Source organism: Daucus carota, chromosome 4, assembly GCF_001625215.2.
Source record: "Daucus carota subsp. sativus chromosome 4, DH1 v3.0, whole genome shotgun sequence".
NCBI lineage: Eukaryota > Viridiplantae > Streptophyta > Magnoliopsida > Apiales > Apiaceae > Daucus > Daucus carota.
In genome coordinates, this window is record NC_030384.2 from 35,497,599 (window position 1) to 35,520,652 (window position 23,054).

General features: G+C 31.3%; 4 protein-coding genes across 4 annotated transcripts; 2 read left to right on the forward strand and 2 right to left on the reverse strand.

Annotated features, from left to right (window-relative positions):
• The first annotated feature begins 267 nt into the window (after window positions 1-267).
• On the forward strand, window positions 268-3,912 carry LOC108217315 (transcription factor bHLH35). The gene is made up of 5 exons (XM_017390151.2): window positions 268-341; window positions 447-612; window positions 797-1,036; window positions 1,908-2,078; window positions 3,728-3,912. Exons 1-5 carry the CDS (start codon window positions 268-270, stop codon window positions 3,812-3,814), a joined length of 738 nt encoding a protein of 245 aa, XP_017245640.1. The 3' UTR covers window positions 3,815-3,912.
• A 1,973-nt stretch (window positions 3,913-5,885) lies between these two features.
• Window positions 5,886-6,645, forward strand: LOC108219354 (peptidyl-prolyl cis-trans isomerase 1). Its single transcript, XM_017392767.2, has one exon. The coding sequence runs from the start codon at window positions 5,969-5,971 to the stop codon at window positions 6,485-6,487; it is 519 nt and encodes a 172-aa protein (XP_017248256.1). The 5' UTR covers window positions 5,886-5,968; the 3' UTR covers window positions 6,488-6,645.
• A 314-nt stretch (window positions 6,646-6,959) lies between these two features.
• On the reverse strand, window positions 6,960-8,564 carry LOC108219355 (uncharacterized). Its single transcript, XM_017392768.2, has 3 exons — window positions 8,345-8,564; window positions 7,346-7,546; window positions 6,960-7,230 (listed from the first exon to the last, which is right to left on the reverse strand). The coding sequence occupies exons 1-3, from the start codon at window positions 8,453-8,455 to the stop codon at window positions 7,195-7,197; spliced, it is 348 nt and encodes a 115-aa protein (XP_017248257.1). The 5' UTR covers window positions 8,456-8,564; the 3' UTR covers window positions 6,960-7,194.
• An 11,326-nt stretch (window positions 8,565-19,890) lies between these two features.
• LOC108218301 (RNA-binding KH domain-containing protein PEPPER-like) lies at window positions 19,891-22,378 on the reverse strand. Its single transcript, XM_017391201.2, has 5 exons — window positions 22,136-22,378; window positions 21,387-21,636; window positions 20,689-20,840; window positions 20,357-20,569; window positions 19,891-20,134 (listed from the first exon to the last, which is right to left on the reverse strand). Exons 1-5 carry the CDS (start codon window positions 22,247-22,249, stop codon window positions 20,093-20,095), a joined length of 771 nt encoding a protein of 256 aa, XP_017246690.1. The 5' UTR covers window positions 22,250-22,378; the 3' UTR covers window positions 19,891-20,092.
• Window positions 22,379-23,054: the final 676 nt, after the last annotated feature.

Sequence of the window (23,054 nt, forward strand, 5' to 3'; positions counted from 1 at the left end):
ATAATAATTTTTTATGAAATAACAAGATTCAATGATTCTTATTTATTCTGAGATATATAACAACCAAATTATCATTTGAACTTTGTAGGCTATTTTGTACTCTTATATAAGAATACGAGGTTGACCCACTGACTGACTAAGTCGCCATCTTGCAATATTCTTCTTTCTTTATATGTATAAAAGGCGATTGAACCCCTTCATAAGCTTCACCTCATCCCCTCGTCACCTAGAGAGAATAAAGATATAAGCATAGTTGCGAGTTGCGAAATGGAAGACTCAAATGAATATCAGTGGTACTGGGAAACCAACAGATTCTATAATGCTGAAGAACTCATTGGCAGGTACTACACATGCAGGCACCTGTTAATTGTTTCATAAGTTAACGATTTTTATAGCATTTTCTTGAGAAATGACAATACTTGAACAAATGTTTTGTGTACATGTAGTTTGTCGCTGGATAACACATTATCAGCCTACGTCGATCCCAGTGCAGCAGACGGAGGCCAGCCTTCATCAGGTGCATCAAGAAATATAGTCTCCGAAAGAAACAGAAGGCAGAAACTAAATGATAGGCTCTATGCCCTCCGAGCTATTGTGCCTAACATAACTAAGGTACTCAACCTAATCTCACATGCATTGCATATAGACTGTCCGAAAACAGAGATCCAAAAAAGTATATATAAAACTGAATATTTTATAAAATTAAACTTTTGGCAAGATTTAAGACCAACCGAGACGTGATCAGCGCGTACTAGACTCTCCTTAGTTCCGCCATAATATTGGCCTTGTGTTGCAGATGGACAAGGCATCGATTGTGAAAGATTCAATAAACTATATTCAAGAACTGCAAGAACAAGAAGAAAGAATTCAAGGGGAGATAGCACAACTTGAGTACTCCAGGGCTTGCGAGAATCAAGCAGATCAGACATCACTGTGTAAGAAGAACAAGAGAACTGTGCATGAACAACAACATCTGTCTTCCTATGTCTCAGGAGGTGCAGGATCATCAGCATCACCACCGATCCAAGTCATTGAGGTGGGACATTACCTCTTTCTTTCTTCCTTTTTTTGCCATCTAATTCCCTTTCACTCATATGATAACAAAACCTAATTAGACTATGTATTATATACTTCTATTCCACTCATTTTTTTACGGTCTTCACGGTTTTGCTCACATTTTAAGATGTATATAAAATTAGTTTCATAACTTATTTTTGATATTTTCTTTTTATATATGAATAAAAGTTTAACATAAGAGAAATCAAATTAAAATAGTTTTTAAAATTATAATTTAAGATTGTGACTTGAATGGAATGGAATAAATAGAAAATGAAATGAAAATTAGAAGAAAATTTTATGGAGATAGAAGAAAATATGAAACAATACTGACTAAAAATGAGTGAGTCTAATTTTATTTTATGATAAAGATTGTAGAGAAATATAACGAAGAACTTGAATGGGCATTCCTTTCAAAATATAAGTGAGTTAGATTTTAAATTCAAATTATTTGGAACTGAATGATTAAAGGAATGGAATCATAAACATTTTTTTATAAACAACCTCAATTTAGAGTATAAATTTCATTTCATTATTCTTTTTGTTGGATTATTCTTTCATTTGGGACATTTCTCTGACATTTTAAGGTTGTAGATAGACAAGTTCTTAATATGATATCGGATTTATATATTAACACCTTTTAACACCTTTCATTCGATCCAATAAGAGTCTTAAAATACCTGTAAAACCTCTTTCTCAAATCTAAAAAATCTGACGCGATGGTGTCGCAGCCATGACTGAACTCATGCAGTCGTATCATTATAGTACTATTTGAAATTTGCTTAGCAGTATTGATCAGCGTGGATGGGACGAGAGATGAATATAAAAATGCACATGTGTGTAATGTGCAGATAAAAGTGTCGTCTGTTGTAGCAAAAACAATTGTGGCGAGCGTGATATGCAGTAAAAGAACGAACACAATAATCAAGCTTGGCGAAGCTCTTGAATCATTGAAGTTTAAGATTATCACTGCCAATATTACTTCCTTCTCTGCTACCCTGACGATGACAGTTTTTATAGAGGTAAATCTTTCACAAAATGACATGTGTTGAAATGTGTAAAATTTTGATTATAAATTTATAGTGGACCTATACCTATATATACTCACATAAATAACACCAATCAAAACATGAAGTTACGCGGGGAAGAAATGAAACTATACTCCCTTTCTACATTTATTTCTATACATTTTTTGCATTACTTGACAGGTATTCTAAGGTCTTTATAAAATATAATTTTATAATTTATTTTCAAATTTTTATTTTTAAATAAAATTTTAAATATTAAACTTTTATATAAAAAATAATAATTTATGAACCATATTTTATAAAATATTAAAAATATGTGCCCAACCCTCTCTGACATTCAACTCGACGGGACAGGGATTAGTATTTATGCTACATGCATTTATTTAAATTCTTATAATTAGGGATACAACTCTTTGTCATTTAGCTATTCGAATTATAGTAAAAAATTAAATTAATATATTGTAAAATATTAATCTTCTTACAGTAATAAAAAATCTTGATTCCATGTAATGGTCGATATATACGAATAAATCAATGTGATCATCTTTAAATTATCATTTTTCCGATTCCAGAGATATCACTTTAAAAGGATCTTTTTTAAATTTCGTAAGAAGAGAAACTTTGTTAAATGTTATTTTTGATTATCTTACGAAAATTAACAAAAAAATAGGTAAATGTATCTGTTGACAGATCTTTGAAAGTCATTTTTAGTGTGAAAATGTCATTATAAAGCAATTTAGTCACACCTTTGAAAATAAAATCCTACTGATGTTTCTGCTTATAACGATATGATGGTTCTTTCTAAGCCGAATTAAGGAAATAAAGCGGACTTTTCTCTTTTTCTTCTTTTCATTCTCTAAGCAGCAAAATAGGCCCGTTAGAAGGTTCGTGCTACCCGGTATAAGAAACAAAAAAGTATTTATATATACGTGGTTTATGAAATTACAAAAGCGCTGAAAGTTCGGCATGCTTGCGTTAAGATACTGTGTACCAATGAACGCAACACATCTGAAGTGGACAGGAATACGTTTTTGAAGTAGATAGGGAATGAGTGTGTGCTTTTAGTTTAGTGGGGTCAATATTTTTATCAAACAGCTGCCCAATTTGAAGCTGATACTTAATTGGGTAGTACTTATTAATCATTCAAACCCTACTGTAGTCACGATAAATTAATAAATTAAAATATTTTATATGTCAATGAATGGAATGGAATTTGAAATATGTTACAAGTAAATATTTATAAATTTTCATTCATTCATTTCCGTATTTATCATATAATAGAAATTGCACTCCTGATTTAAAGAAGAATGATTTTCATTTTTTATAAAATTTTGCATTTAATTTTGTGCATATAATTTGAAATCATGCGAAGCTCATATATATGCATGTGTTTTGTGGGGTCTTTGAGACAAATTGATAACACTTGTCCCACAGGAAAATAAAACACAAGTCTACTTTGCATGCAGATGTAGCTGTGTTAAGCTTCCATTGGTCCATGTTTTAACATCCCCATTTAGCATGTTTTTTAGCATGTTGTTTACTAGTGATTGTGCGGCGTTATAGACTTCCATTTGCCTATGTGTGTTTTAATTTAGAATGTTGTTTTCTTCACATTTAGCAAGTCCAGTATTTTATGGTCGCAGGCAGATGAGAAGGAGATAGATACAGTGAAGATAAAGATTGAAACTGCTATAGCAGCTGTTAACCAACGCAATCCAATGAGCTGCTAACTTAACAGTGATGCATATGTTAGGTGCAGTAATATGTAAATATCACAGATAAAAAGAGCAAAATGGCGATTCAGATTACTACATATAATTTATATGTACTTTTATCATCAGGGTGTGTATATATAATATATAATGTAATATCATGCAACTTTTCTCTTGTACTTCTATATCTGTAATGAACGTTGCCTTCACTTGTTAGCTCTGATAAACCCTGCTACAATCCCTAAATTCATAAGCATATGTATCAGAGTAAAGTAATACATTATATTTAATTTATAAATTTTTAATAAATTGTTTTTGCTTCTAATTATATTTAATAATTTAGTTTATATGTCTTTAGAATTTAATCACAGTATTTCAAAATCTCACATATTATGATGAAATTAAAAAAATTATAAAATATACTAAACAATCCCACAAAATCTATTATTTTATGAAGTCTAAAAATTCCATTAATATTTGAATATTATCATATATTGATAAATTCTAAATAGTCTCGATTGAACATTATCAGATTTTAAGCCTAATTTAAGAAAAATGCTAGGTATTTCAAAAGTTATTTCTATTTTTTTTTCTCAAATCCTAGTTGTAATTTATGGTTGGTTTCACTCACATTATTTTAATGAGACACCCGAGACACCAAAATCATCTAATTAATATTATACATATGTTTATCACATCATTTGGGAAAAAATTAGGACCAGATATGGGTTAGGTAGCATTAGTTCATAATCATGATTAATGAATAATATCATATTTTATAGTATTATACAAAATCCTAATTGAATATCTCAGTATTCTATTACATTTTTAAAATCCAAATTGAATTAAGTTGGATTTTATTAATAAAAATAGATTTTTTAAGAATTTCAGTTGAATACTCCTGGAACAAATCTAAGTAGTTCAAATTTCGAGAATATATGTAAACTAATTAAAATTGTTTGTTTGACAAAAAGAAAAGAAGTGTAACTTCTAATGAAATTGTGAATACTAAGTTACTTACCCATGCCTCCCCCTTTGTTATTTCCACTTCCCCTAATAACATAAAAATTATTAATCAACTAATTTAACTTTCCATCTATTACAATTTCTATAGTAATTTCAAATCATAGGAATTAAATTCCCATGATCAATCAAACGAACATTTAGATTAATTAATCACATGATCATGATTTAACTTCTAATTTATATTTTATCTCTGTTTCTAGTGGAGCATGATCCATTTTATTTATATATAGCATTCGATCCGAAAATATATTGAGAATAAGAAAATACATTGCATAATTAGTTTCAGTGCAAACTTATCAATTGAGATTATTAATTTGATAGTAAATATATGAGACATATCATCAATATCAATATTTCAAAATGTTGCCAATAATTTGCATGATTCTCGGAGAGTTGGAGGGGCATTTTGTGTTTGTAGCGAATAGGGCATGTTCTGGTCTTGCGGCTTTAAATGTTTTGAATGCAAGCGTGTTGACGAGGATGCCCGAGGAATGGATATATTTAGTGTGAATTCAATCAAGTGTTCTCATAAAACATGGGATGGTCATGATTTTGGGATTTCAAACAAATGCTCTCTGCTGGAATTTGGCCTCGTTGGTCGCTGTCACTGCCGCTCTACCGTCTCAAGCTTATCTAGGTGTTATATGGATTGCTAGGGAGATTCATTGTTATATGCTTACCAAGTCAATAAAAATACTCTACCTCGTCAAATCGTTCAATGATTTGTATGGGAGAAGCTCAATTTCTTGGAACATTTCTTTTTGACGAATATTAGAAATCTTCTCCGGTATCAAATTCCAAACAAAATATTTACTACCAAAAAGCAAGTCTTTTTATAACTCTGTGGATTGGGCCTGCAGCCCAATGTGCTCCATCGGTCCACATGTACTATATAATCATAAAACACACCCATTTTCCGCTGAAAAGAACCGGCCCATAATGAAGCAAAAGAAAAAGACTTAATTAAAAAACGAAAGAGAAAGAAACGAAATACAAAAAAACAATTAATTAAAAAACGTCGCGTAGATACAACGCTACTGACCAAGTCTATATAAGTCAAGTCTCCCCAGCGTTCCAAGTCATCTCAAAGTCACAAAAACACACACACAGCTCTAAAAAATAGGTGCAGTATCAAGCCGCTCAGCCATGGGAAACCCTAAAGTCTTCTTCGACATGACCGTCGGCGGCAAGCCCTCCGGCCGCATCGTGATGGAGCTCTACGCCGACACCACTCCCCGCACCGCCGAGAATTTCCGCGCCCTCTGCACCGGCGAGAAAGGCGTCGGGCGCAGCGGCAAGCCTCTGCACTACAAAGGCTCCAGTTTCCACCGCGTCATCCCGCAGTTCATGTGCCAGGGCGGCGATTTCACCGCCGGCAACGGCACCGGCGGGGAGTCCATCTACGGGGCGAAGTTTGCGGATGAGAATTTCGTGAAGAAGCATACGGGGCCTGGAATTTTGTCAATGGCAAACTCAGGACCTGGGACGAATGGATCGCAGTTTTTTATTTGTACCGAGAAGACGGAGTGGCTCAACGGGAAGCATGTGGTGTTTGGGCAAGTGGTGGAAGGGATGGATGTGGTGAGGGCTATTGAGAAAGTTGGGTCTTCCAGTGGAAGGACTTCCAAGCCTGTTGTCATTGCTGATTGTGGCCAGCTTGCTTGATCATTTCGCCATCTTTGTGCAACAATAAAATTATGTTTCTCTGTTTCTTCACTTGTCGTCGAATCGGCCTTGTTTTCTTCCTTTGTTGATCTCTGTAATCCGCCTTTTAATCTAGTACTTCTATCGAAAAACAATGACTATGATATTGAGTTATGTGATATTGATCCTTGTCATGTAGGAAGTTTAAGTTATCGTTTGGCATTGCTATTGTTTGGTAATTTTAAGAACAGTTTTTGTGAACAGGAGTTTTTAGCGCACAATTTTTAACAACAATCTCAAGACAGATCCTAATTTCGAATACTTTAGACTACATTGAAATTGCGATTAACATCAAAATGATACATTTCCTTATCTTTGTGCATCAATAGAATCATGTTTCCCTGTTTTTTCACTTTGTTGTTGAATCTGCCTTGTTTTCTTCCTGTAATCCGCCTGTACTTTTATCGAGAACAGTTATGTGATATTGATGAAGTTTAATTTCAAATACTTCAGACTACATTGCAATTTCTGAATGACAATGAAATCCATGTAGAGTTGCGATTAACATCAAAATGATACAACACGAAATCATGTATTGTGTCTTGTCTAAACAAAGCATAATCTTACAGTCAAGGGCTCCGGCATGGGCTTGGATTCTAGTCTTCCATTGTGGAGCTATTTGATTTAACCTTTGAGTATCTTTGATTTGCTGCCACACTGATTATCTGTCAAAATGTAGAGCCGTTGAAACCGAAGTTCGAGCGCTGGAACCAACAATGTCGCCAGGGTTAGAAACTTATCGGTAGAAATTTCAGCTGCAACATTCTCGAACTAGGATAATACTCTAATAAGAAGGCACCAGAAGACTATATACAGTACCTGAACATCATAGAACTTAATGTAAAAGCGAGAGGCATCAATAGAAAGCTTCAGTTGAAGTATCTCGGCTATAGTTGAACTGAGTTTTCCATTGACACTTGGCCCGAGGCCCCCAATGGAGATCACCTCTCCATATGCAGCTGGCTCTTCAGTACCAGCAAACGAAATCGGCACTCCTCCATTCAGCACGATCATCACATACTGAATAACAAACAACAGAGAGTAATTTGGCAAGTAACCATTACCTACAAACCACGAGAAACTACAGAAAATATATTGTCTAGGAAATCTATCTAAATTGTCTGACAACACTGAAGAAAATCATAAGGCTGTACGGACCATTCTTAATCTCAGCTTATATGATACTCACTCCGTTCTACTCATTTCTATGCATTTTTTTTACTGCTGGACATAATACTTTAATGCTCCTATAAAATATATTTCTATAACTTAATTTTAAAATATTTCTTTTCTTATGCCGTATCCCCGTCCCTTCCCTGACTCGAACCCGACCCAATCCGCAACCCGATTTACGGAAATAAAACTCGAAAGTGACCCGAAATGGACCCGAAATGACCCGAGATTAGAATTTCATTTCTAAAAAATTCAAATTTCAAATTTATTCAATTTTAATTGATTTTTGCTTGACCCGATTGCTGACACGAACATGACTTGTTACCGAAATTGACACCCCTACCCCGATGTATACAATTAAGGGGACTCAAGGAGTAGTATTCGGCATTGTAATGCACAAAAGGCAATCGACTAACAAGCCATTTACGATGTTCCGTTAAATACAGTAAATCAGAATACCGCAGAAGCATAATTTAAGAATTACACTAAATAATGTACACCAGAGAACAAGCAAACTTAATATGCAACAATACGTCCAGTAATTTATAGCGGAAATTCATCAAACACTTGTTGTTCATATGAGTATTAAGCATTTTATATACAAGCACAAAATTATGATAGGTAGCAAAGAATGAAGGGACATACAGACTCGGGCTTGCCAATGATTTTGGCAACAACTTTGGTAGCATCCTTGAGAATATCGGAGGCAATTACAGAGTCGACAGGAATATTAGTGAACAAATTTAAGGTAGGCATTTTTAATTTTCTGATAAGAAAACTCTTTTGCTCGCCCCTTGTTCGATTCCAGAAGCTATGCTAAAGCTATTCTTGTCTTGTCAGTAACGGGTGGTTTCAAGTTACTTGGACTTTTGTATTCGCAGAATAATAGATAAATAAAAAGTTTGCAAAAAGAGTTTCTACGTATAGGGTATATAACTGGGCCGTTTGAGTGAACTTAAAAAAAGTGACTTCTTGCTTAAATTAGAGAAGTAGAGCAGAAATGAGAACTAAATAAGTGAATAAAGTGTTTGGAAAAAAAGCAGAAGTTGTGAGAGAGAAGCTAAGATTCTCAGATTCTTAATTAGAGAAGTGGAGCAGAAGTGAGAAGTAAATAAGTGAATAAAGTGTTTGGAAAAGAAGCAGAAGTTGTGAGAGAGAAGCTAAGATTCTCAGCTTCTTAAAAGTGTTTCCGCTTCTTTACACAAACGGGTAAAAAAAAGCAAAAGTCAGAAGCAGCTTATGCTTCTAGTAAACAAACATGCCCAACGTTTATATACTATTTTTTGATTTTAAGCAGTGTTCTAAAAGTCCCCGATTTAACCGATTAATCTCCGATTAATCCCCCGCAAAGTCGGTCACCGATTCGATTTTTGAAATTCGATTAATCCTTATATATATTTCTTAATCGAAGTATATGATAAGTTATTAAAACTAAAATACTATATTATTTTATATATGAATAATTATAGAGTTTATGAATATAGTTAATATATTAGTTACTAAATAGCTAATATAATAATAACTAAATATTAAATAATAAATTAATATTAAAATAAATCCGATTTTCATTCCGATTAATCCTTCCGATTAATCCCTGAATCAGTAGCTAAATCGATTAGGTCCGATTTCCGATTTCTGTAACACTGATTTTAAGTAAATAATTAAATATAAATAGAATTTGGTACGATGTAATAGTATCCTTTACAAAGTGGGTCTGGTTGCTTGTTTTCAAATAATGGGTTCCAAGAATATTAATATGAAATAAAATAGAAAAAAGTTGATATCTCTAATTGTTTTAGAAAGATCATTCTAAGATTAAAAAAAGTTAAGTATTCCAAGAAAAGTTTATCACTCGTTGTATCCCAACCATTTCTTTACGATTTTCTTTTTCTTTTTGTGATATCTCATCCAATTTTTCACATTTCAAAACTTATCAAAAATAGTCAATTGGTCTCACTATTTTTCTTTTACTATCTCCCTTTTATACATTGAAAATCGATGGCTCCCACTATTTCATCCATTTTTCTTTCTGTTTTACACTATTTATACATATTTCTAAATTTCTGTACTCAAACCAAACATGAACAATTGGTTGGATGGAAGGAGTATATATGAGTCTCCAAAAAAATTTCTACGTGGAGCATCTCCATCTCCAAACGTCATTACTCCTTCTGTTTTTTTATTTGACGTTTTAACTTTTGACACACGTCTTTAGGTAGGTTGAGCGGATAGTAAAATTTATTATTTTTATTGAATGTTTTTGTGATTAAAAATATTGTTATATATTTTTATTTAGAAAAAAATTAAAAATAATATTTTTAACTACCCGGCCAAATCAATTAATTAAAATGAGTGTCCAAAGTCAAAGCGTAAAAAAAAACAGAGGGAGTAACAGATAACCAGGTAAATCGAGTGCTTTTATTGAATAATAAAATTATTGTAATGTAATAATAACCTAAAGGGTCACACATAAAAAAAACTTAAAGGAGAAATAATTTAAATTAATTATGTAATTCAAATTTATATATGATATTAATTAAGTGAGGCTTAATTGAAAAAAATAAATAAATATGAAATTATTTAAAGTAAATTTGAAATTCTATTAGTTCCTCTGTTTTGAAATATAGGTCGTTTGACTTTTTGACACGTAATTCAATGTCGTTTGATTGCATAGGTAATATTATTATTTTAAAAAATGATAATAATATATTTCTAATATTATAATTCAGAACAAAATTATAAAATTAATGATTTTAGCTATGCTGTCAAAAAATTTAAAAATACGTGCCAAAAGATAAAGCGACATATATTTCAAAACGGAAATAGTATTAACTAATTAGATGAGTTCTAATTAGAAAATGAAAAAGAATTTTAGATAACTATTGGATTAGTGTTAGGAATTTTAGATAACTATTTACACTAATTAAATTAGTGACAAGAGTGTTATCTTTCTGTCGCTATTTTATTTATATCTCTTGATAGACTCATCTATATATGGAAAGAAATTTGTTTTTGAGAAAATCCTAGCAGAGAGATATGAGTGAGAGATCTAGATCTTTTGGCGGCTGTTACCTCCCTCCCTTATCGATCCTTGGACCTTTGGAGTGTTCATGTAGATACCGATAAAGATGTATATCTATCTCCATATATGCGTAGCTTCAATAAGATATATAAATCATCTATTTCTGAATTAAATCTTATGTTTTTGCATGGATCTTGTAGAGGATTTTGATTTTGTAATTATTTTTCATCCTTTTCCAATGTATTTGATGCTCAAAAGTCAAAACCCTTCGATGCATATATTTACAGACATGTGTGTGTGAGATTATGAATTTAAAATTTTACATTCAATTCTTTTTTTTAAATTTCATAATAAACTATAAATGTCAAAATTTATGGTCACGTGTCGAAAGAGTGGGAGTGTCATACAAAAATTAGAGACATTAGAGCAAGTCCAACAGTGTATTAGCAAGTGCCCTATAAACATAATAAAAAATAATGTCCTAGTAATTTAGGACATCTTTTTGATACATGAACTCCAACAACATGCCTTATAATTGTGCCTTATTATTAAACTAATTATTTATTTGAATTAGAATTGGAGGGAAGTAAAAAAGTAAAAGGAGAGATATGCATTGAAATGGTGGAAAGTTAATATTTTAATGAGAAAATTAGTTTAGGACATGCTTAGAAGTGCCTCAAAAATAAGGCACTTGTTGGATGTCCTAGTGGTTTAAGACACCATTAGGACATTGTTGGAGCACACATTTCATCCAATTGCCTTATATTTTAACTTAGGACATCAATTAAGGACATTGTTGGACTTGCTCTTATGACAATGGAACTAAAAAGAACTCTGAGTCTCAAATGACAAGTCAATGCAATACTCTAATTAGTGTTCTAATTAAAAGTCAGAATTATGTTTATCTCGATGAGCCATCGAGTAACGAATATTCGGGTTAATGTGGAAGTATCCAATATGGGTACTAAAAAAAATGGATATATCAAAATTAAATTATAGAGAACAAAACTATTAATATATATGAATAAATATCCTTGTAGACCACATTTATTGTAGTATCATAGACCAACATCTTAGACATTCATTATTTGTGATCTCACGATTTTTATTAAACTCATTTTATTATTTTTAAAATTACATTTATTGGTTGAATATTAGATTTATTGTATAAAATACAGTAGTTACATTTTCTAACAGTTACAACCGCAAGTTACAATCAAGGTAGCAGTAATGGTTCTGTTTTTTTTTTGTATCTATCTCCATACTCTGCGTTAGTTCTGCACTTTATGTTCCTTGTTTACGCACTTCGTTCATCACCGATTTTCGATCTTTTTCTCCATCGTGTTGCACCTCCATTTGTCTGAGTTAGTTCTGCACTCTATGTTCCTTGTTTGCCCAGTTCGTTCATCACGGATTCTCGATCTTCTTCTTCATTGGGTTGCACCTCCAATTGATTAAAATAGATGACATGCATTTCGGGAAAAAACATTATCTATAAAAAACAAGTGGACATTTGTTTGTTCTTCAATTAAAACCCATTTTCACTCAAGTTTAGTTATACAAAATTAACATTAATTAAACAAATTCTACACATCATATGATGTATAACATATGCATACAATGAAAATAAAAAATGATCATTGAAATAGTTGGGTTGGATGTTCTGCAACTGACATCTAAACATAATTGAAGTCGATGATGCCAGTCTGGTGGTGATGCTATGCTGAGAGATGTAACACCATGCAAACCACGATAATGTTGCAAGCTGATAAACAGTGATGAATTTTTTGTAACTGAATATTTTTAGGAGAGATGTAGATGATAATGATGTATAGGGATTTAGGGGATAGTCCTTTTTACAATTGCAAAATATGTGGTCCTGCAAATCCTTATAAGCCATTCATTAGTGTTGTGATCCAATGATAAATTACGTGGTCTACAAAGACTACAAAAAAGTTAGTACTATACAGAACACAACTCTGATATTTATATGTAACATATATTACATGTTATAATAACATATCAAATTCTATAAATGTTTTTGGTTTCAATGTTTTCTGATCTGAATTGGTCTGATTTTGACCCGAGTTTGGATAAAAAGTACCATTATGATCCGAGTATTGTAATACCAACTTGAAAAAGGGTCCAACTTATCAGTCACGTTGGTCCAGTTATAGAATACGAACTCTATCATAAGAAAAATTGATGATCATGTATATAAATTTTCAAAGAGTAAATTAATTTGTTGATTTTTATAAGTTACCAAATAATTAATCTGTCAATGACAGCCTGCTGTTAAGTTTCAGAGTAAGCAGTTAGCATGCTAATAAGATAAATACAATGCAGAGAATATAAAGCAGTATGTTAGCAACACCAAGAATTTTAGCCAGGTTCGACCCCTAACCCTATTGGTCTACGTCCTGGTCCCCTACCAACTGGTAAGAGATTATATTATTAATCAATAATATCAACGATTACAAGATTCAATAATATAACTCCCTTTATCCCTTGTTCCTGTTATCAGCCTGCTGAAACCCCTGAACCACGAACCATAAGCTCTCCAAGACCTATACTTCCCAAGTATACTCTTCTAGCTAACTAGTCCCCTTGTTCCTTTGTTTCACAAGCTGGATACACAGCAACAAAATATTACACCTTGAACAATACAATGAATAAGTGTAATACAACCGAAACTATGAACTCTCAATATAGATATATATACGAATATAAGTACTAGAGCTCAAGAAAAGATTTAGCAATGTAAAGAGTTGTATTTTAGAAAGCTTGGTGTGTCTCCTTCTTTTTAAAACCGAAACCACACATAAGTATTTATATATCATACTAACGGTCACAATCCAACAAATTTCCAACGATCTTGGTAACAACCTCACGTTTAAATTTGATTTGAATGATGAACGTTTGGATGACACATGTTTACTGAGTAAAAGATAATTCACGTTTGAAATCATCCCAGTAAAGATATTAGAATCCTTACAATTCATTTCCTATTAATTCTCCATGAAAATAGACTTTGATCTTTATCCGATTGTTTCTCTGTTCACGCTGTTAGCCTGCTGATAGCTTGTAAATCATCCTGTAAGCTTGCTGACAGCTACAATCATGCTAACATCCTGAAACATTGTTAGTTCGCATAAACAACCTTTGATAGCATGCTAACACATATCAGTTTCATGTTATTAGCTTGCTGTTAGTGTCATCATCAAAACCTTGAGAGTATCAATAATATAGCAGCAAATGATCAACCTACCTACTGATGATCGATGTATTTACAACTGGGATGTGTTATAGTAAAATATATATATTGATGAATTGTATATAGAAATATGTATATTATTATGTATTGTGATGTTTAAGTGGAAGTGCCGGTAAATTGTAGGAGGATGGGAGAGAAGAAGTATTATGTGTACTAGTTATAACCTCTGTAATGCATGAATATGTTTTTAAAATATTTATTTTAATTATTGGTATGATGATCAGATTTTTTTATATTATATATTTGTATTAATATATAATATAATATAATATTATTTAATGTTATTTATAAATTAACTTACTAATACTTTATACTTTGATTCATACATGGGTATAAAAATAACAGTAATAATGTAACAATTATATTCCAGTTAAAACAAAATATAAAAGTATAAAAGATAGTTATGAATTTTACGATAAGACTTGTAACATTTTATTTACAAAACCTCTTTTTATTTGATTAGAATATGAAAGGAAAAAAATTATATTCTAATTACAAAACCAACTCGTCATGCTGCTTTATTTAGAACATAAAAAGGCAGGGGACATGTTCATTGTTATTTAGAACATCTAAAGTATAAATTATATTTTATATTTAAATATTATATATAAATATCGTTTACTAATCATATAATTTTAATCATTTATCAAAAATAAAGATCTAGCCGTTAGTATTTATTGGAATTGCATTTTGCATCTAATGATATCCCCATCATAGTTCAAACAAAGAAATCTAATGATTTCTCCCCCATATTCATTATAACAATCCCTGCAGTTAGAGAAAACACAATCACAAATTGATTGAAGAACATGATAGTGTAAGATAAAAGCTCAGCAAAAAAGATGGATTACCAAGTGCGAGAGAAGATGAAGTTAAGATGAATATTGTGCTCGCAACAATCCCCAAATTTCGAGCTCTGCTTTTGTGTTTTCTTTTTAAACTGAAAAATAAAACTAAAGGCATAGCAACCTCAACCACCAATTACTGTAATAAGCCCATTTGTTGTTAAAGAATAAACCTGTAGAGCACAAATAGCCCAATAATAAGCCCAACTTAAAAATATACACTTGAATTTCAAAATGAATATTGCAAAAGGAACGGACAAAATATTTTTTTTAAGCAACTGAAATAAACTAAATTAATTTTTTTATTCATATTCATTTATATAAATTAGTTAATTTTAAATATTAAAGAAATGGCTTTGCGGAGTCGGCAAAAATACTACTAATCATATAATCTTAATTATTTATCAAAAAATAAGATCTAATAGTTAGTATTTATTCGGTAGTACTATAATATACAACTAATTTATCATCTCTATGCTTGTTAATTATACTAGCTTATAGCCCGTGCAAGGCACGGGAGCTTTTTAATTATTTATAAACTTTTTAAATATATTTTTAAATGGTGTGAAAAAATTAATTTATAAATAATAAATTAAAATTGTATATATGCAAAGTATTAAATTCTTTCTATCAAATTTTAAACCAACTCCTATTAGATTATATTTATAAATGTATTTTATATTAGAATTATTATAATGTCATTTAAATATTTTTTTAAAAATTTTTATGGTTCGGGATTAAAATTGATGAACACAATTTGTTTTGAATTAAGAAGATGAATCATAAACGTGCAATAAGATGGTAGAATTTGTTTTGGATTAAGAAATTTTTTTTTTGTATTTGTTCCTCACATAAATCGGGCTTATTAATTTTGAAATATATTAGGTAAAAATAATTTTGTGACTGTGCGATTTATATGATTCTACAAATAAAATTGGTAGAAAATATTTATTTTAGATAAAAAAAAATCATAAACACGTGAAATACTGAATTTGTTTTGGATTCAGAAAAGGATTTATAAACATGCAAGTAGATATCAGTTGTCTTATGGAACAAAAGTTAATTTTGTTCTAATCCAACGGTGCTTATTTGTTCAATATACGATCCGATGGATAAAAATAATCTTGTGACGGTGTGATTTATACGATTCCACAATTAAAATTTGTAGGAAATATTTATTTTGAATTAAAAAAAAACCAAAAACACATGAAAGACAGAATTTGTTTTGAATTCTAAAAAAGAATTATAAACATGCAAGTAGATGTCAGTTTCCTTATAGAACAGAATTTAATTTTGTTCTAATGTAACGGTGCTTATTTGTTCAATATACGATCCAACGGATGATAAGCTTTTGGACCACAGGACCATGCGACCAAATTTTCTCCCTTACGCTTATTATATATAAGTATATAATATGAGAGTGAATAGTATTTTGCATCCCTATTCTATGGCCAAAAATCAATTCTGTATTTCTACTTTACAAAATTGCATTTTGCATTCCGTGTGTTTAATTCAAACCCGATACAAGCTACACCCTCAGTCCGTTTTAGCATCAAATTAAGACATTAACGTTAAAATTTTCAAGGATATAACGGGATTTATGCATTTCAACGATTATATTATTGTGTATATATCAGCTCTTTGCATCTTAATATAATTATGTTTCTTTTTCATCATATACAGGTCTTCTCTACAAACCCTAAATATCTTCTATCTCATCTAGGTCGTCATGGATGAGATGTGTCTTTGTACGCCATCAAAGACGGTGGTTGAGAGAACGTCTTGGACCGACTCAAATGTTGGGCATCGATTCATTAGTTGTGTTGATTATAAGTGTAATTTTTTTACGATCTTGCGCGAAGAATCATACCAGGTCTACTAAGACGAATTAATGCTTTAGAAGCCATGAATTGCAAGTAACTGATTAGGCTAAGTAAGAGTAATTAGGATTCTAGACAATCAGCTGTGTTTGAATTGGGTATTGAGGTTTTAGAACGATTTAGAACAGCTGCTGGATTGTAGAATAAAAGAACAATTTTCTCCCTATTGACTAATGTTAGCAGTCAATTTTAACGTTCATCCATAAAAATGGGGTAGGTTCTATCGAGTTTGAGACATACGAGATGTAAAGTGTAATTTTATTAAGTAGATATATAGAACTTATTTTTGCTCATAAAAAAGGGTGTGAAATGTATAGATAAAGATCGATATCTAACCATTGTAGCCACTCGCATAAATATGTTTTTATACATATGTATGTTTTTCAACTTTCCATTTTATCTCAACGACAATCTCTCAGAGATTTCATCAAACCAATTTCGACTGATGTGTATAAGTTTATGATTAATGAATGACATCTATTGGGTTTTGATAAAACAAGTCCCTCCACTAATCAATGTAGCATAATTTGTCATATGTGGATTATATTGTGTGATAAATGAAAGTTCGTCTGTATATCAGCTAAGATAAGGTACTAAAAGATTAATTAATTATTATTTAGAAAAAGTTTATATCCAAAAATTAAAAAAAAAACAAATATGTTGTACAACATTCAAATTAAAATATTAATCAAAATAAATATTACAAACATATGTAACCGACGGTGAGAGTACGCTAGTCAAATCTCTACATTTCTTCTCAACCCATCCAAGTTCCCAAACTAATTGTATAATCATCTGTCTAAGACCTACCGACAATCTTTTCAATAGAACAATCAGGACTCTTACAAACAAAAATATTACATAAAATATACATGAAAACAACAGATATAGAATGACCCCGTCACAACCAGAGCTGCCGTATCTTCATCATCCTGATGACCCGTGTGGATAATGCAGTCTATAATACTCTGGCTGGGAGTAGAATGGCCTCGAAACTTATTTTGCATTACCATAGCTTCTGGAGACAAGTTCTTCGTTCTGCCTGCCCATACATTCCTGCAGAATATAAAATATTTTAGCCATAATTTTATAAACACTTCTCTTCCTTCCTAGTTACCATATGTTGCTTTTAGCATTAGCATGGTACTTAGAGCAATCATAATACAAGACCTAGTAAAACTTAAAAGAATATAATATATATATATATATATATATATATATATATATATATATATATATATATATATATATATATAGGCCAACATTCAAAAGAGTGACTCCTTATATGGAGTTACATAGTGCGCCACTATAAATCATCAATTTAATTATAAATTGGAATACATATAAAACATGATTCTAATATAGGGTACTATAAAATAAATCTATTTTAAGTAATTTGACACTTAAAATTTGATTAAAAAAAGTATATTTTCAAAACTGATTCTACAACAGAATAATTCTGGATGATTATTATTCTGTTATAGAATCATGTTGAGATATTGCATAATTTTAGATGATCTTTAGAATAAAAAAATTGTATAACTTCGTTTTCGGTTTAATAATCAAAATTTGCAATTATATTTCATAAAAAATATAATAGAATATATATTATGTATATATTTATAATGGTGTGCTACGTAACTCCATATAAGAGGGTATGCCATGGATTGCTACCCTATATATATATATATATATATATATATATATATATATATATATATATAGAGCTAAGTTCTATGGAGTACATTAAAACATTGGAGTATTGGAGTACAAATAATATTTTTTTAGTTTAATCATAAATAATATCTATGATTACCCAAATTTATATATAATTTATCATTTATATGTAGTATTAAACATAATTGTCAATTAATCATTAATATCTTTCAACTTTAACAAGCATTAAGATTGTTGTTCTGCTTATAAGTTATATTGCAGAACATAATGTCCTACGATTTATAAAAGTCACTGTTTTATCTTTTGATTACAATATTTATGTTGTAGAACATAATCTGCAGGTTGTCGCATGTTTACAAATATTGTAGAACAAAAAAAATAAGATTAAAGTGACTAGATTATATTGTATCAATTTTGTACTCCAATACTCCAATATTTTTTGTACTCCATAGAACTGAGTTAAGTTCTATGGAGTACACAAAAACATTGGAGTATTGGAGTACAAGTCATAATTTTTTAGTTTAATCAAAAATAATATTTTTGATTATTGAAATTTGTATATAATTTATCATTTATAAGTTGTCTTAATCATAATTATCAATTAATCAATAATATCTTTCAACTTTAACAAGTATTAAGATTCTTGTTCTGCTTATTAGTTATGTTGCAGAACATGGTGCCTCTGATTTATAAAAGTAATTGTTCTACGTTTTGATTACAATGTTTATATTGTGGAACATAATCGGCAGGTTGTAGAATGTTTACAAATATTGTAGAACAAAAAAAATTATATTTAGATGACTAAATTATATTTTATCCAATTTTGTACTCCAATACTCCAATGTTTTTGTGTACTCCATAAAACTTAACTCGTTTCGGTATATTCAATTTAGATTTTAAAAAACGTATCAAAATCTTTAGTTATTCAATGTAAATTTTAAAACACGTATCAAAATCTTTGGTTATTCAATTTATATTTTAATTTATCTAATACTCCCTCAATACTCCCTTTGCGCCTCTTATTGCTTTACACCTTTTTTAATGGCTCGACATGTATTTTAAGATGCATATAAAATATTTTTTGTTAACTTTTTTTAAAATTTATCTTTTTGTATAAAAGTTTAGATAGTAAATTTTTATTCAGAAGAAAAAAGTTCAAAATAATTTATCAGATAATATTTTATGATAGTATTAGAATGCGTGCCGAGCCCCCGTCCCCAATGTAAAAAATTGGGGGATGGAGGGAGTAAAATCTATTGATATTTAATAAGAATTTTAAATTATAATTGCAAATCTGATAATATTTAATTAAAATTATTTAAGATCTATTAAAATATGATGATATGAATGAATTTTTTGGATATCATAAAGAGTGTAATATTATCTACACCAAATTCTATCTCAAAAAATTTTCACAAATAATTCGTGGCCACATGGATGATTTTAATTAGATGGTTTATGTGTATACAGGAGCTCCGATTATTAGTGTGAAGTAAGGAATTGTATATAATCATTGATCTGTCTCAAACTTAAACCAACAATCTACTTAAATTGTACAACAGAACAACCAGCAACGACTCTAAGTGGGCAAAAAGAATACAGGAAATGTAAATATAAACAACATATATATGTAGAAGGAGATCTTATCCCAGCATTTACATCCTGGAGCTACCATGTCCCCTAATTCTGATTACATTAGCTCCTGAGGAGATCTTCGTCCTGCTTGCTAACACATTCCTACAGAATGAAAAAAAATAAAAAATTAGCCAGGATCTTATAAACACTTATCTCTCCTGAGCAAAACTTTGTTTGGAAGCTTCTTCATCTCTTCCAAGGATGGGCAAGCACTCGCTTCAACAGCAAATATATTCTCAACTGAGACAGAGTAACTCTGAAAAAGCAAATCCCAGATTTGGCCCCTCTAATACATGGTAAATGTACAAATGCGAATTAACAAACCTGAGTATTAATAGGTCCAACCTCCAAAGAAGATATTCCTGGAAGTCCAGCCGCTTGTCCGTTATATGGCCACCCAGACAAATAGGATACAGGGTCCTGATTCCTTTCGAGATCAGCATACAGTGCATCCCACTTTACCGGAAGAGAGAATTCACTACCATCAGATCCTGCTTGAGTAGTCGGGTTCAGCGTCATCTTGTCAGCATTATCAGTCTGTCGAGTAAGGATATATAGAGGCACAATTTAGTGGTTTCACAAGTCAAGTAGCAAAATTTAATTTTCAAAGCATAAACACATTATAAAGCTATACAAGTATACAAAGGTAAACATACATTCTTCTCAAATAAAGGAAGAACACTGTGATCCACCAAAAACTTTCTCAAGTGTCCAACAACAGATTCAAGAGCTTTAAGAACATTGATAGCTTCTCCTTTCAACTCCACAACCTTCTCATCTGAATCGATATTACATGCTGGAACTTCATCTATACACGAACTTTAGTGTTAGATGACTCATAGCATAATGATGAACTATACTTCAGGAACAAAGTTATAATGGATATGGGCATGTGGAAACAAATTGATTCGTGGAGTTAGGCTTATGGATACTTAGTCCGGAGACAACTTAAAAAATGAGCAGACCATTAATACAATATTTTGAATCCCCGTCACAAATCATTGCCTAAAGTTATTGGTTCCAATTAATGGCAGTCAAATATAGCAAGAGTGGGCAAATCTAAAGGGAAGCCCTTAGAAATTGGCACCAAAGGTCAGACAAGGATCTACATCTACTAATATAAATGATGGACGGAGGAAGCAGAAGTATCCATCTCAGGCAAATACATAGTTATGCAACACAAAATATTGCAATTCAAGATATCTTCGCCAACTAAAACAATATCGATTATCTCTTCCAAAATCGTATACCTAATTAGAAGATCACCAAAGATAAAATCCAACACATCACTTATGATACATTATGCAATTAAAGGGAATTAATACTCAACATAATTTCCAAACAAAACATATACCTCTTGAGAAAACCTGTATTGCGGCGCCACTAGCCTCCTGCATCGACTTGACTGTCAACCCTTGTCGACAAATCAGACTATATGCTTGTCCAGAAGACACCAATAAATGGACACAGAAAGACACTGTAGATGATTCAATATCATCTTCATCACCCTCGGGTAATTCATTTATTCGTCTGGATAGTCTCATAACCGCAACCATAGCCGGCGATAACACAGCATCTACTTCTTCTTTACTAGATATCAACACCTGAATTCAACAATCACTTAAATTAAATGAGAAGCACCTTATATAATAAAAACCCTATCATCGTAATCACTACTTTGCAACACATCACCAGTTTCAACAACACAGATCACACGTTCTCATCCTCAGATCACAAGCTTATAAGCAAAAATAAACAACAAGATAAATCGAAAAGAAACTAAAACCCTAGATCTAAGAAATCAGTAATTTGCACCATATCACCAGTTTCAACAACACAAATCACAGGTTCTCATCAGATCACAAGCTTATAAACAAAATTATAAACAACAAGATAAATTCAAAAGAAACTAAAACCCTAGATCTCAAAACCCTAGATCTAAGAAATCAGTAATTTGCACCATATCACCAGTTTCAACAACGCACAAATCACAGGTTCTCATCAGATCACAAGCTTATAGGCAAAAATAAACTAACAAGTAAATCGAAAAGAAACTAAAACTCTAGATCTCAAAACCCTAGATCTAAGAAATGAGATACTCACGATGCGATGAACAGAAGTGACAGGCCCATGAAGAACAGCGACACGAGCACGAGTCTCTGCACACAGCTTCCTGACGTCCTCTCCCTTTCTACCAATGATGCAGCCGACTTTCATCGCAGGCACGATCAATCTGTACAGGGCCACTCGGGCTGCTCAGGCTTGACCGCTGGGGATTCAGGGGGTGTAAGTGGGTTTGTAAGAGAGCGAAAAGAAAGGGGCGATGTAAAAAATCTTGCACTAAGATGGCTGCTGTTGCCTGTTGAGATTATGTGAGTGAGGGGCTATTTATAACTGGGCAATTGGTCCAGGGGTAATTGCGGCATTAGGTATTCCTTGATATTGACAGCTATTCTTGTAAATGAATTTTTTAAGGTTTTTTACGAAATTTGTGTATCTAGTCGGAGAATCGAGGCATATTCAATTGAGATTTTAAAGATTTTTCTATTTTCATTTATGAAGTTTCGGTATATTCAATTTAGATTTTAAAAAACCTATCAAAATCTTTGGTTATTCAATGTAGATTTTAAAAAACGTATAAAAATCTTTGGTTATTGATCAATTTAGATTTCAATTTATCTAATACTCCCTCTATACTCCCTTTGTGCCTCTTATTTCTTTACACCTTTTTTAATGGCTCGAAACGTATTTTAAGACGCATATAAAACATATTTTCATAACTTTTTTTTTTAAAATTTATCTTTTTGTATAAAAGTTTAGATAGTAAATTTTTATTCAAAAGAAAAAAGTTCAAAATAATTTATCAAACTATATTTTATGATAGCATTAGAATGTGTGCCTAGCCCCGTCCCCCAATGTCAACAATTTGGGGGGATGGAGTGAGTAAAATCTATTGATATTTAATAAGGATTTTAAATTGTATTTGCAAATCTGATGATATTTAATTAAAATTATTTAAAAT

Excerpts from the sequence above, each read along its gene's own strand:
- LOC108219354 (XM_017392767.2), top strand. The coding sequence starts at position 5,969 with ATGGGAAACCCTAAAGTCTTCTTCGACATGACCGTCGGCGGCAAGCCC.
- LOC108219355 (XM_017392768.2), bottom strand. The coding sequence starts at position 8,455 with ATGCCTACCTTAAATTTGTTCACTAATATTCCTGTCGACTCTGTAATT. Across the intron at positions 7,547-8,344 it reads TCATTGGCAAGCCCGAGTCT|TATGTGATGATCGTGCTGAA; the intron begins GTATGTCCCTTC and ends TTTGTTATTCAG. Across the intron at positions 7,231-7,345 it reads TTAAGTTCTATGATGTTCAG|CGCTCGAACTTCGGTTTCAA; the intron begins GTACTGTATATA and ends TGTTGGTTCCAG.
- LOC108217315 (XM_017390151.2), top strand. The coding sequence starts at position 268 with ATGGAAGACTCAAATGAATATCAGTGGTACTGGGAAACCAACAGATTC. Across the intron at positions 342-446 it reads GCTGAAGAACTCATTGGCAG|TTTGTCGCTGGATAACACAT; the intron begins GTACTACACATG and ends GTGTACATGTAG. Across the intron at positions 1,037-1,907 it reads CACCGATCCAAGTCATTGAG|ATAAAAGTGTCGTCTGTTGT; the intron begins GTGGGACATTAC and ends TGTAATGTGCAG.
- LOC108218301 (XM_017391201.2), bottom strand. The coding sequence starts at position 22,249 with ATGAAAGTCGGCTGCATCATTGGTAGAAAGGGAGAGGACGTCAGGAAG. Across the intron at positions 20,841-21,386 it reads AATACAGGTTTTCTCAAGAG|ATGAAGTTCCAGCATGTAAT; the intron begins GTATATGTTTTG and ends GTTCGTGTATAG. Across the intron at positions 20,135-20,356 it reads TTGGACCTATTAATACTCAG|GAATGTGTTAGCAAGCAGGA; the intron begins GTTTGTTAATTC and ends TTCATTCTGTAG.